Genomic DNA, 13274 nt, shown 5'->3' with positions numbered 1-13274 from the left:
TACATTTTTCTTTGTCAAGTAGGTGGACTTAGCAGTGCTTAGGAATTTTCGCCTCTTGTTTTTTTCGTTGTTGGTGCACACTGCTTATGTCACTGTGGCATAATTACGTGAAAGGTGCAATAGTCTCTAACAGCATATGTCCAGGATTAGAGAGAGCAGAGTTTGAAGTTGTGTTCTCTAGTAAGAGCCTAGAGTGCAGGTGTTCTGAGTTGGTAAGAGATAGTAGATTCATGTAAATTGCATTAAATATCCTTCAAGGAGAGGAGAAGCTCTGGAATTAATAAGTGGTAGAAGCTATGAGTCTTGTGGACCACATCATGGAGAGGGCTGCTGCAGACCTGGGCCGGGCAGAGACCAGTGTATTACTTCCAGAGGGAAGATACTGGATATATGCCTACATGCTTATGCTGATCCACTTGGTCTGTCCATGTAGCAGATAGATACATAGTATCTGATCAAATATTTTTCTTACAGGAGTGTGGGATCAAACAGTTTGGAAAATGCTACTTATAAAAAAAAACCTTTGTTTTAATAGGACAAATGGTAGACTTACTCACAATAGCTAATATATAGAATTGCCCCAATGTCCATCAACAGATAGGTATACAAAATGTGGTATATGGGTGCAATGGAATACTGTTCAACCTTACCAAGGAAGAAAATTATGACATAGGCTACAACATGTATCACCCTTGAGATATTATGCCAAGTGACATGAAATCAGTCACATAAAGACAAATACTGTGTGATTCTATTTTTATGACATATTTAGAGTAGTCAAAATGACAGAGACAGAAAGTAGAGTAGTGGTTGCTAGGGGGAGGGGGAGGGGAGAATGAGACGTTAATAGGTATAGAGTTTCAGTTTTACAAGATGAAAAGAGGTTTAGAAATGGATGATGGTGATGGTAGCTCAACATTATGAATATATTTAATACCACTGAACTATACACTTAAAAATGTTTAAGATGGTAAATTTTATATCTATTTTGCCACAATAAAAAAGTGGAAAAAAATCACACAAAAAAACCCCCTAAACAAAGATAAGTGGTTGGAATAAATTCAAATAAGTAAATTACATAATAAATCAATAAAAATAAATAATAAATAAAATAAAAATAAAACTTTCCCTCTCTGCCTCCCCTTTCACCAGGTTTACTCTCCCAAAGAAATTACGTTAACAGTTGTACTTCCTTCGAGAAATTTCTACGTACATAGAAGCATATCGATCTGTACATGTAAACTTAAAAAAAAACTAGATTATATAATGTTCTTCGAGTTACTTTTTTCATTTAGTAATACATCTTATTACGAAATTATTACTAGACTGTGTTTATATCAGTATATATTGAAGTACCTCATTTTTATAGCTTTGCAGTATTCCAATGTTTAGATGTACTATTATTTGTTAAACCAGTTGCATTATGATAGGTATGGTATGGTTTCCAGTTTTTGCTATTAATAAGCAGTGTGCAGGGAACCTCTTTGTAGTCTTATGTGCATGTATTATATATATATACATATAAGTTACCATATATATGGTATATAATATAGATATAGATATAGATATAGATATAGATATAGATATAGATATAGATATAGATATAGATATAGATATAATATGGTAACTTAGGAAGTGGAATTGTATATTAACTGAAAATTTTAATAGGTGCTTCCAACTTGCCCTCCATAATGGTTGTATCATCCACTGTTTGAAGCTGCACTGTTTACGAGGGATCCTTTACTTGAAAATTTGATTGCTTCCTTCCCTAAAGAACTTCTTTCTAGTTTCTTTTTCCCTTCTCCTTTTCCTACTACTTCTTTGTTTGTTTGTTTGTTTTTGCCTTGTCCATATAGTTTGAAGATAATGACACTGAGAAATGTTTGTTATGAACTATACTGAGAAATTTAGATTCTTGAGGAAAAACTTAAGAGTCTTTTTCTTAAACCCAGGGGAAATTTAATAAATGTGAACACTTTCTTATAAAAAGCAATTCCATTCCACATTGCCACGGGGATATTTTTGAGTTAGAAAAACACACATAGTGAGAGAGCTGAAAACAATTAGCACAGTGATTTCTTTTAACCCCTCAGGTATATTTTCTTTTGCCTTCAGAACTTCTTGAGGAATCAAAACAACAAAACAAATTATAACCTTGTCTGTGAGACCCTTCAGTTTTTGGACTGCATTTGTGGAAGTACCACCGGTGGCCTGGGCCTATTGGGTCTCTACATCAATGAGAAGAATGTAGTGCTGGTCAACCAGACTCTGGAGAGCTTGACGGAGTATTGCCAGGGCCCATGCCATGAAAATCAGGTAACCGTGAAAGCAGCTCTTCACGCAAAAGTATTCATGACGAATTAGCAAAAGGATCAAATTGGTGAAGGAGCCAACCTTTGTCTACATTTAAAAGGTCTTTCTTCTTGCTTTGCCAGATATTTTTACTTTTCTCACAAAACATACAAAGACTGAATTATAGACTAGCAAATACTATGCCATATTTTTATTTAATTTCATTGTAAAAGAAATTTCCCATGAAAATGTTCCAGATAAAAATCAGACCTACCAAAAAGAGTAAAAGGCATTTCTTCATCGTTGCTCAGTTTTCATCTTCAATGATTCTTTTCCAGGATTCGTAGAACACACTCCCTTTGGCTCCTTCCACTGCACTGCAGTGGGCAGTATATATTATCTCCTTTATATTCACAAAATTAGGAAATAGGTCTTCTTGCTCCCATTTGTGGATGAATAGGCTCTGACTCAGAGGTTAAGTGATGTTCTATTGTCTCAGAGTGATGGAATCAGTAAATTGTAGAGCTGTTCCTAAAACTCAGGATTTTGATGGAGTCTAAAAAGAGTGCGCTTTTGACTGTATTACCTTTTCCGGGGTGAAATTTTACCTCTCTCTTCCAGAATGTTTGCCTGATTCCATTTTCTTGGATATCAAGGACACATTGTGGGAGTAGAAGATAGGACACGTGAACTAGTAAAGGGAGGGGAGCCACCCTAGAGTTTATTAATTGACCATTCACATCCACTTAATTATGGGGCTACCATTGCAAGCATGGATTCACCCTGAAAGAAAAAGTTTTCGGGTTGTAAACGTCTTTGGAAATAAATTTTAAAGTAGCCATTGGGACCAAACATCAGTGCATAACGTAGAAAGAAGTGTGAAAAAAACTGCTGCTTTTCTATTGCAAACTATATGACATATGCACAAAAAATGCATAAACATGTGCACACACATATGCATACATACAGAGGTATGTAGGATAAAAACTCAACAATTGCTGACATAAAGAATTTGTTATGAGGATACTCTTCTCCCCTCTGCAATGCACATGTTCCCTGATAAAGGACTTTTCAGATTTTGCCCTGGATTTTCCTGGATTGTATTTCAGTCTCCTAGGGTAATGATACAAGAAAACTTAACTATTGATTTAAAGTTAAGGAAAAATATGTAGATTTAGAGATTTGGTTTTGTTGTTGGTGAAAACATGTATACCTGTAATGCCAAACACATATTCCCCACTTTTGGTCTTATAAATGGATGAAATTGAGTTTTAAAAATCATTTATTAAGTCAGGTAAGCTCTAAAAGTAAAAACTAATAATAAAATAACATAATAAAACAATATAAGTAATAATAATGAACAGGAATCCCATATCTAAAAATATACTTACTTTGAACCCCGTGCTCTGAAAATGTGTGCGAGAAAAGAAGGTTGCCAGAAAATTCCAGAAATGATCTGCAAATCGATTGCCTCTAAGTCTAGCAAGTGTTTTAATGATCAGAACCTCAGGAAATGTAGAAGATGAATAGAGGACACCTTTCCTTTGTGTCATGGGAGTGAAAAAAATTTTGTGCAAAAGGAGAAATGAAGCCCATTCTGAAAAATAGCAGTCATTCCAGAGTTACCTTGATTTTACTCTTGCTCATTTAACTCCACCCGAGTTTCCATTTTTCAACCCCCTTGACTGGGTGCTGCATTATAACATGTAATTCCACAAACTCCAACCCACAGGTTTCTGTTTTTCAAGTTCTATAAATTGAATTAAGTTCAGAATCGGGGCACAGTAGACCTTAACTTCAAAATACTGATATTTATCTCTCAGGATGTTTTATAAACTTTCCCCAAGTAAGGTTCCTCTCTAAATCACTCAGGTTTAAGGAATCTGCAACTTTTCATTAGCCATCATCATGGACAGGATGTCCCCAGAACATTGGAAGGCACCTGTATGCCTTGTCTGCTGCCACCCAGCACGTGCGGCAACATCATTTGTGACTCACTGAGTACTAAGTACCAGATAAATTGGTATGCTACATCAGTGCCAATAACATTGACTTGCAGACCTTAGGCATATCACAAACACTACTTTCATAAATGGGAATATTCTCTTAGCCAGGAGAGATCAGGTCTTAAAATTCTGAATTTAAGGCACTCTTCTATTGTAGGGAATATTGGAATTTGTTGGTTGAAAGAGTATTTAACTTAATTTTTGAAATTCTTTGAAAGTCTATAAAAGTGGTTCATTTTAAAAGATACCTGGGGTCCCTGGGTGAGTTCATAATAATACATAGAGTGCTCCTATTGGGTGAGTTCAGTTGGTTAAGCGTTCCTCTTGATTTTGGCTCAGGTCATGATCCCACAGTTGTGAGATCAAGTCCGGCACCAGGCTCTATGCTTACAGCACGGAGTCTGCTTGGGATTCTCTCTCTCCCTCTCTCTGCTCCTCTTCCATTCACTCTCTCTTTCTGTCTCTCAAAATAAATAAATAAACATGTTAAAAATAAAAGACACCTGTTACACACGGTCTCTTTCAGTGTTCTGCATTCAAAGCCATTTAATCAAAACTAATCAATTAAAAGATTCTATATAAAAGAACAAAGGAAACTTAAATCCTTGACTTCAAAGTTAAATCTTAATTATATTTTAAAGGTCAAAAAAACTAAGGTGACTGTTATTTTATGTTAGATAATTTCTAGTGCTTTTATGTTGTAAATAAAATATTGTTTACAAACATTTTGCTTTCTAGACGTGTATTGCTACTCATGAATCCAATGGGATTGATATCATCATTGCTTTGATTCTAAATGACATAAACCCTCTTGGAAAATATCGAATGGATCTGGTGCTCCAACTAAAGGTAGAGTAAATCCACTATGTGGAGGGGCGGGGATAGGGAGTGACATGTTCTATATAAAACTTGCTTTCTGAATTGACTCTGAATCTTCAAATAGCTCTTGTAAAACCCCAGATATTATCCTATTTTCAGCTAATGACTTGACAGAAAGGAATAGCAAAAGCACAATGCGCACTAAATTCCTAATGAAATGTCCAACAAGCTTCGAGATAATGTTTGGCTAGAGGGTACTTTACTGAAAGGTCTTTTAAGTAGCTACTTTGTTTCACTACTTCCCTTTGTTTTTATTTTACATTTTTTATTATATAGAGGAAGATAAGGTGTTAAAAACTCATCATGCCATATATTTTTTAATTCATCTTGACTACAGAATTCTATCTAGCAAGTCACAATGAATTAGACTATTTAAAAAAGGGCTGCATTCTAGTTTTATTCTGCTCTCTTCTAAAAGTTGTTTTCTTTTAAATCAGAATCTTATTTTTTCCCCAAATACTGCGAGCTATTTTCACACTCCCTTTGAGAAGCTGCCTTAACTTAAGCTGTGCACATACTTCCCAGCAGTTACATTTATCAGAGATCAGGAAGAAAATGGCATTTAAAAAAAATTTCATCAAGTTTTTGTTCAAATGGAAACAGACAAATGAATATACACAAGAAGCTATATAAATCCCAAATCCAAAGGCATGATATTCAATACAGATGAATTATTAAAGACCACATTATTGTGTTTAGTGTTAAAGAGGTAAAAAAAAAAATTGGTTGAATACAATTTTTCTGTAAAGACAGGTCTATCCAATATCACAGCAAGTATAATTAAGTTAAACTTTGTGTAGGTAGATTTATGGCTAGGGAGAATAGGAATGACATTTTTATAATTTTGTTTCTTTTTTATTAAAAAAATTTTTAAACATTTTTATTTATTTTTGAGACACAGAGAGACAGAGCATGAGCAGAGGGAGGGGCAGAGAGAGAGAGGGAGACACAGATTCCCTAACAGGCTCCCCAGGCTCTGGGCTGTCAGCACAAAGCCCGAGGCAGGGCTTGAACCCATGAACCATGAGATCATGACCTGAGCCGAAGTCAGATGCTTAACTGACTGAGCCACCCAGGCACCCCTATAATTTTGTTTCTAAATATGGATTTAGATATATAATGGAATCATATGTTGTGCTTATGTGTAGATTGTGCTAAGAGCTCCTAATAAGCAAATGTTTCTTTTCATAGACGAGATGAATTTGTATTTTTTTCACTGTTTTCATTGGCAATATGTATAAGCCTTCAGTCTTTCTGTTCATAGAATAGAATGAAGATGATCCTTACATAGATTGAACTTGTATCCTTTTCTTCGTTAACATCATGCTTTAGTTAATGAAGCCAAGCTAGGACCATGTGACAGATAGCTTAGGTTGAGTTACAAGAAAAATGTTTATTTCATCTTATATTCATCTTTAATCATAATTCATAAAAAAACAACATACAGAAGCCTTGACCTTTGGCTTTTAAAGTCCTTTATTGGCCTAAAAACTCATTTTTAATTGATATAACTTAATGGAGGGAAATACTGAGTGATTCATCGATTAGAACAAAGTATGGGCGTATAGATTATTTACAAATCCAGACCTATTAAAAAACTAAATGATGGGGTATTACTTAACCGTATATAAATATTTTTATCTATTCAAATGAAAATGCTTTTTTGATAAAGGATTATTTAAAATTTCACTTATGTTACTAGGCACTATTATGTATATCTTTTCAAAATATGACAGTTGGCTAAATCAAGATATGTATAAAATACCAGAGGGATGGATTTAACTTGAAATATTTAAAATATAGTCTTCTACTTAAGGAACAAGGCATATATACCTTTCCAAACAATCTATGAAGCTTTATGTATAATGGCCAATATGAGAACAATGTTTTTAAAGCAGAGCAATACAAAGTGGCAAATTTTAGGGGGCTTCCATGGGTAGAATGCTTTTAATTATAAATTCTCCATAACATAGAGTATGCCATAGCAAAAATGCTAAATTAAGTTTTATTTTATATCAGTCATTCTTAAATTTAATTGCTTAATTATTTATAATTTTAACTGTACTTAATTTTATATACTCATTTACTATATAGGTTTATGAATTTTTTATGCATATGTCTTATCCTTTCATTTTTAATTTATATTTCATAGCTGAGCTGTGACTGTAAAGTGTTGAATGTGTCAATAGGTAGCTTTTTTTTTTATAAAGGTCCCTAGCTCCCTTTGGAAGAAAATCTTCTGTTAACACTGGCACACACATTTGATTTCTTAGTGTATGTAGGCTCTTGTACTTTCAATTTGATTCAGATTTCTGTAGGTCATTTACAAGATTTCTATTCTTCCAACATAGTATAAAAAGAAGATTGGTTGGAAAAAATATCATCTTGCCAATGGTATTCTGAAATTGGATGTATTTTTAAGCTATTATGTACTGGGCCTGCTAAGTAAGGTTCATTAGAGAATACTGTGAGTGTTACCAAGGTTTTAGCTTTAAATTCTGTGGGGTCAGTTCAGATTGGTCTGAGGATCTCAGCTCCACTAATCCTGGAACCTTATTTTTTTTAGGTACGTTGTTTGTATAGGATGCTAGATTATAAAAATGGATTTTTAGGATTTAGTACCAATCCTTAAAAATTGAAACTGGAACAGAAAAAAAAAATAATGCCACTTCCCTTACAAAATTCTAAAGCTTTTTCAGGACATTGCTACCATCATCATCAGACATCATTGCTACTAATATTAGTCATTTAAAGACAGTCTTTAGGCTGTACTCGTGAAAGAAAAAAGTGGAGAGAATTTAGTATTAAACTACTCAATAAAATTAATTTGTATAAAATTAACAAAATTTATGTAGTGAATATCTGCATACATCAAGCAACTGATTCAGTTCAGGTTTTTGTCCCGTAAGATGTTATTTTTGACTCACTGAGAAACATCTTAAAGCCATTTGACTCTACTTCTCTTGTGCTCCTATCAAAGATTGTGTGTGGAAGTTGAGATTTTTATCGAAATAAATATTGCAAAAACACTGTAGAAATATCTCCCAGGTGGTTTTTATCATTTCACAGGTGGCCACAATTCTGGAGCGGTGCTATTGAAAACAGTGTAAAGAAACATCTTCCCACATGTTGAGGATATTGTGCTTTGTGTAATAAGACTTTCTGTAATTCTTTGGATCATAAATCAACTATATCAGAAACATTTTTGGAATCCATAGGTTAAATGTTTGAGAATACATATTTATAAACCAAATTGGAACATTAAAGACAACATAAACTGTTTTTAGTCTCTATTAAACAAAATTAGAAAATATTATTCTTCAACAACCCAGATGATAAACATGATGCATATATACTGGCATATAGTGAGACGAATAAACTATTATCAGTAAATTTATATTTTACTTCTAACTTGTGAATTTAGAATTTTAGATTAATTCTCAGCAATTATTGCTTAAATTTATTTAAAGTTTTGGTATGCTAATATGCTAACATGTTACAAGCTATTACACTAAATTCTTTAAATTATATACCATTTCTATAAAATACATTGTTGCTACTGGTTCACCTTACTGTCATTTTTTTAAATTGTTTTAAATGTTTATTTTTGAGAGAAAAAGAGAGAGAGCAGGGGAGGGGCAGAGAGAGAGAGGGAGACACAGAATCCAAAGCAGGCTGCAGGCTCTGCACTGTCAGCACAGAGCCCAATGCAGGGCTTGAACCCACGAACCATGAGATCATGACCTGAGCTGAAGTCAGATGTTTAACCGACTGAGCCACCCAGGCACCCCTCACCTTACTTTCTTATTAAAATGGCATCATGGCAATGCCTATTTAGAAAATAGTGAAGGAAAATATTATATTTTAATGCATTACGTACAAAGTCAATTTTGTATTTAAAACACCCTTTCACCAATATTTAAAATATTCTTTGTAACATACCTCTCATGATTCATTATTTTTATTTCTTGTTGACAATGAAGTAAAGCATTCTATTTAATTTATTTTTTGTTTTTATTTATTTATTTATTTATTTATTTATTTATTTATTGAGAGAGAGCATATGCGTGTGCACATGTGCAGGTGAGCAGGGGAGAGGCAGGAGAGGGAGAGAGAGAATCTTAAGCAGGTTTCATGCTCAGTGGATTCCATGACTGTGAGATCATGACCTGAGCCCAAATCAAGAGTTGGATGCTAAACTGACCGAGCCACCCAGGTGCCCCTAAAACATTCTATTTTAAAATGTTAGTTAGCCAAATGAAATTAGCAGTTTAAAATTGTGTTTATTTTTTAAAAAATGCTCCTGGTAATGTCAATCAAAACAAATGCAGGGATTGTTAATCCATGAAATAGACTTTTCATGTGCATTAACTAAATCTGTATCTCTAGAACAATGCCTCCAAGCTTTTGCTGGCCATCATGGAAAGCAGACACGACAGTGAGAATGCGGAAAGAATTCTTTTTAACATGAGACCCAGAGAACTGGTAAGAAAACTTTTGAAACTGTGCTAATAGTGTGCATCCAAAAAGGGACAAATTTGTAGTATGCATGTCATGAAACAAGTCTAGTGGCTTTCACTGCCCTACCAGGCATGATGGCACATCACAACCTACCTTTAAAAGTAACTCAGGAGTTCCCATGATGCAAAAGACCTTTGTGATTTGGGTCCTTACTTCATTGGTTTTATCCACTCTAGGCACTTTTCTTTTAAGTTTATTTATTTTGAGTGAGAGAAACAGGTAGAGAGTGCATGAACAGGAGAGGGACAGAGAGAGAGAGGGAGAGAGAGAATCCCAAGCAGGGTCCATGCTGTCAGTGCAGAGCCCGATGTGGGGCTCAATCTCACAAACTGTGAGTTCATGACCTGAGCCACAACCAAGAGTTGGACAGTTAACTGGCCGAGCCACCCAGACGCTCCTCTAAGTACTTTTCTTAATCAAACTGTCACAGTCTATTAAACTGTCTGCAAATTCTTTTTGCCAGAAAAAAAAGCAAGTTTTCTTTAGTTTGTGTATTGGAATATTTGAGAAAGGTATGTGAAAAATGTTTGTACTCCTCGAAAATTTTATTTTTATCTCTTTCTGAACAATAAGAATAAAACCAATTCCTTCTGTGCTTGTTTGTATCATTGAAATGTTACACCATGCTTGGCCTAAAGAAAATTATCTGAAGACTTGACTGGGGATTCCACAGAGATCATTATTGTAGAAGTTATATTTTCCTCCTTGCTTGTAACATAAAAATTATGAAGTAATATCAGCATGCTTTAAAAGCACTGGGCTTTTTTTTTTTTTTATTTTAATTCCAGTATATTTAACATACAGCGTTATTTTAGTTCCAGGTGCACAATATAGTGATTGAACAATTCCATGCATCATCCAGGGCTCTTCACGACATGTGCCCTCCTTAATCCCCACCACCTATTTCACCGCCCCTCCCCCACCCCCCCCCCATCATCTCACTTCTGGTAACCATAAGTTTGTTCTCTATAGTTAAGAGTCTGTTTCTTGGTTTGCCTCTCCCTTTTTGTCCTTGAAAGCATGGGGTTTCAAAAGCATTGCTCTCTCTTTAATAGTGAGGAATGAAGTTGAGGAGGGCAGATAAAAATGTAAGATACAGTTTTATTTAACATATATTTACTGAGAGCCTCATATCTGTAGGTAGTGGACTACGAGGACCAAGACATTCTCTATTCTTATGGTTAAATGGGGCTAAGAGTTACATGTTCATTCAACAGCAGCAATGTACGATAGCCCTCTGCCTACAACACCTTATTCTCAACATCCACTTCCTTCTTGTGGCCCCCCATCAGTCTCTTGCCTGAGTTCATGTCCCTACTGTGTGCTCACTAGGTGCCTCACACTTAGTGCTGCTGTAGAACTGTTGTGTTCACCTCTTGATGTACTGACTCTCCCGCTGGACAGTAAGTTCCTTGAGAGCATATACTGTGTTGTACCCACTGTTGGGTCCTCAGTACAGAGGACGACGTCCAGCACCATTTGTCCCTGTACCTAGTGGAAGCTTAATAAATAATGGATGTGTCTCAGGGTTCTAGAGCTGCCTAATTCATTGGAACTTTGGCATTGTCAGTATTCAAACATCAAAGCAAAAATGTTCAAGGAAGACAGAAAATATTGTTCATGTTTATTTAAATAAAGATGATTTCTAAGGCCATTTTCATTTATAGTTCTTTCGTAGTTTTCAAGTCTTTGGAAGTGTTCCAGTTTTTAAAATTTTTTTATTTAAAAAATTTTTTTTTAATGTTTATTTATTTTTGAGACAGTGGGAGACAGAACGCTAGTGGGGGAGGGGCATAGAGAGGGGGAGACACAGAATCTGAAACAGGCTCAAACCCACAATGCAGAGCTCAAACCCACAAACTGTGAGATCATGACCTGAGCCGAAGTCGGACGCTTAACCGACTGAGCCACCCAGGTGCCCCAGAAGTGTTCCAATTTTTCATTATACCTCATAGACAACGTAAAATGCCTGTTCTTCCTATTTGTTTTTTTGATAGGTGGATGTGATGAAGAACGCCTATAACCAAGGATTGGAATGTGACCATGGGGATGATGATGGAGGAGATGACGGTGTTTCCCCAAAAGATGTTGGACACAATATCTATATTCTGGCCCATCAGGTATCACATTTTATGTCCAATATTATTTTGTTAATCTTAACAGTTGTGTTTTGTGCCATGGCTTGTTATATTTTCATGTTCTGGTCCCTTCATTTCTTCAGCACCTGCCCCCTTGTTCTGGGCCAAGGAGAAGAAAATGCTCTCAGAATGCCCAGTTGTGTTCCGGGAGTTATGCTAGGGGCTGATCTACAAGAAAATGATACTTGCCACCAAAAACTGCTGGGCCAGGAGGGAGGAAACAGTCCCAGGTCAGAGCCTGAAAAATAGGAAAACCATGGCAACTAACGGCAGTTTGAAGGAGAGAGGAGGAGAGGCTGAGAAAATAGAGAGTGTGAAGGAAGGGGGTATGTTCAGGTCTAATCAGGATAAACCTTGAGGATGGCTTTTGGCCTCTTGGAGTCGTAGGTTGGCATGTTTCATACAGAAGCTGTAAGTATCAGCCTGTAATTAGTTTCCATTGGACTTCTAACAGATATTAGGCTAAATTTTAAATTCTTTTAGAGGAACCATTTTCATTTTATAGTACCTCATGAAAATAGGTGCTTAATAAGTGTTGTTTGATTAATTTAATTTTATTGACATGAAGATCAACTTGAAATTTGCATCTTCTAACACAGATTTGTTTAAACGTTAAAAATATTGAATGCACAATGCCAATTTGATTTTTTCCATAGTAGCTTCTTTTTTTTTTTTTTTTTTTTACAGGTTAAAGTCCAAACTTTCTGGACTTTCCCAGTCTTTCTCTCCAGTCATTTTCTCACATTGTCAACCTCTCCCTCTTCCTTCTTCCCATACATCTTAACAGTTAATTGAACAGACATTGGTAGATATAAAGTAAGATCCTGAGTACATTTATTTATTTTTACTTTTTTTATTTTTCCAGTTTTATTGAGATATAATTGACATATACAGCACTATGTAAGTTTAAGGTGTTGAAAGGTTGCTCTTTAGACACTTCTTGCCCTTCTCTTCTTTGCATAACTATCTAATATACATAAACTTGAATATAACTTTTACAAAAGATTCTGGGAAGGTGTCACATTCTAGGATATATTAACAAAAGAGGTTGCTCTGTTTTTTTTTAATACATTTCAATCACTGACAAGATTTTTGGGTCTCTCATAGTATAGCAAAATGCATATACAGAATGGAAACAGGTAAGGGCAGATAGATTATAGCTAGAAAGACAAAAGAGGATTTTAGGTATTGAAGGATAAAGGACGGAATGAAGGGCAAGTTGAAGGAAGTAGAACACAGAGGTTTAGGATGTGGAAAAGGTGTTTTTGAGAGAAAGAGAAATTCAGATGATAGGAATTGAGTCAGTCTAGAAAAGGAGTGACTAAAGATTGAATGTGAATGGAAAGAAAAAAAATCACAGGCTGAGAATGAAAATCAAATTGGCTACTAGAATGAATAGAGAAACCTGATGGCCCAACATGGACATGGGCAAGGAGTT

At 35.2% G+C, this 13274-nt stretch overlaps 1 protein-coding gene across 4 annotated transcripts in view; it reads left to right on the top strand.

Annotated features, from left to right (window-relative positions):
- Positions 1-13274, top strand: part of ITPR2 (inositol 1,4,5-trisphosphate receptor type 2) — a 489660-nt gene that overhangs the window by 327365 nt on the left and 149021 nt on the right. For all 4 annotated transcript variants that reach the window (XR_009617392.3, XM_060658096.3, XM_060658095.3 and 1 more), the window contains exons 42-45: positions 2116-2316; positions 5037-5147; positions 9567-9662; positions 11696-11818. Coding sequence is in view for 3 of the 4 variants with exons in the window: in XM_060658096.3 (XP_060514079.3) it covers positions 2116-2316; positions 5037-5147; positions 9567-9662; positions 11696-11818 (531 nt within the window). In the remaining variant the exon portion in view is untranslated. The remainder of the gene's footprint in view (positions 1-2115; positions 2317-5036; positions 5148-9566; positions 9663-11695; positions 11819-13274) is intronic.

This window comes from Panthera onca, chromosome B4, assembly GCF_046562875.1.
Source record: "Panthera onca isolate mPanOnc1 chromosome B4, mPanOnc1 haplotype 2, whole genome shotgun sequence".
Taxonomy (NCBI): Eukaryota; Metazoa; Chordata; class Mammalia; order Carnivora; family Felidae; genus Panthera; species Panthera onca.
Note: the sequence above shows the minus strand (reverse complement) of the source record. Positions and strands in the feature narration are given on the sequence as shown.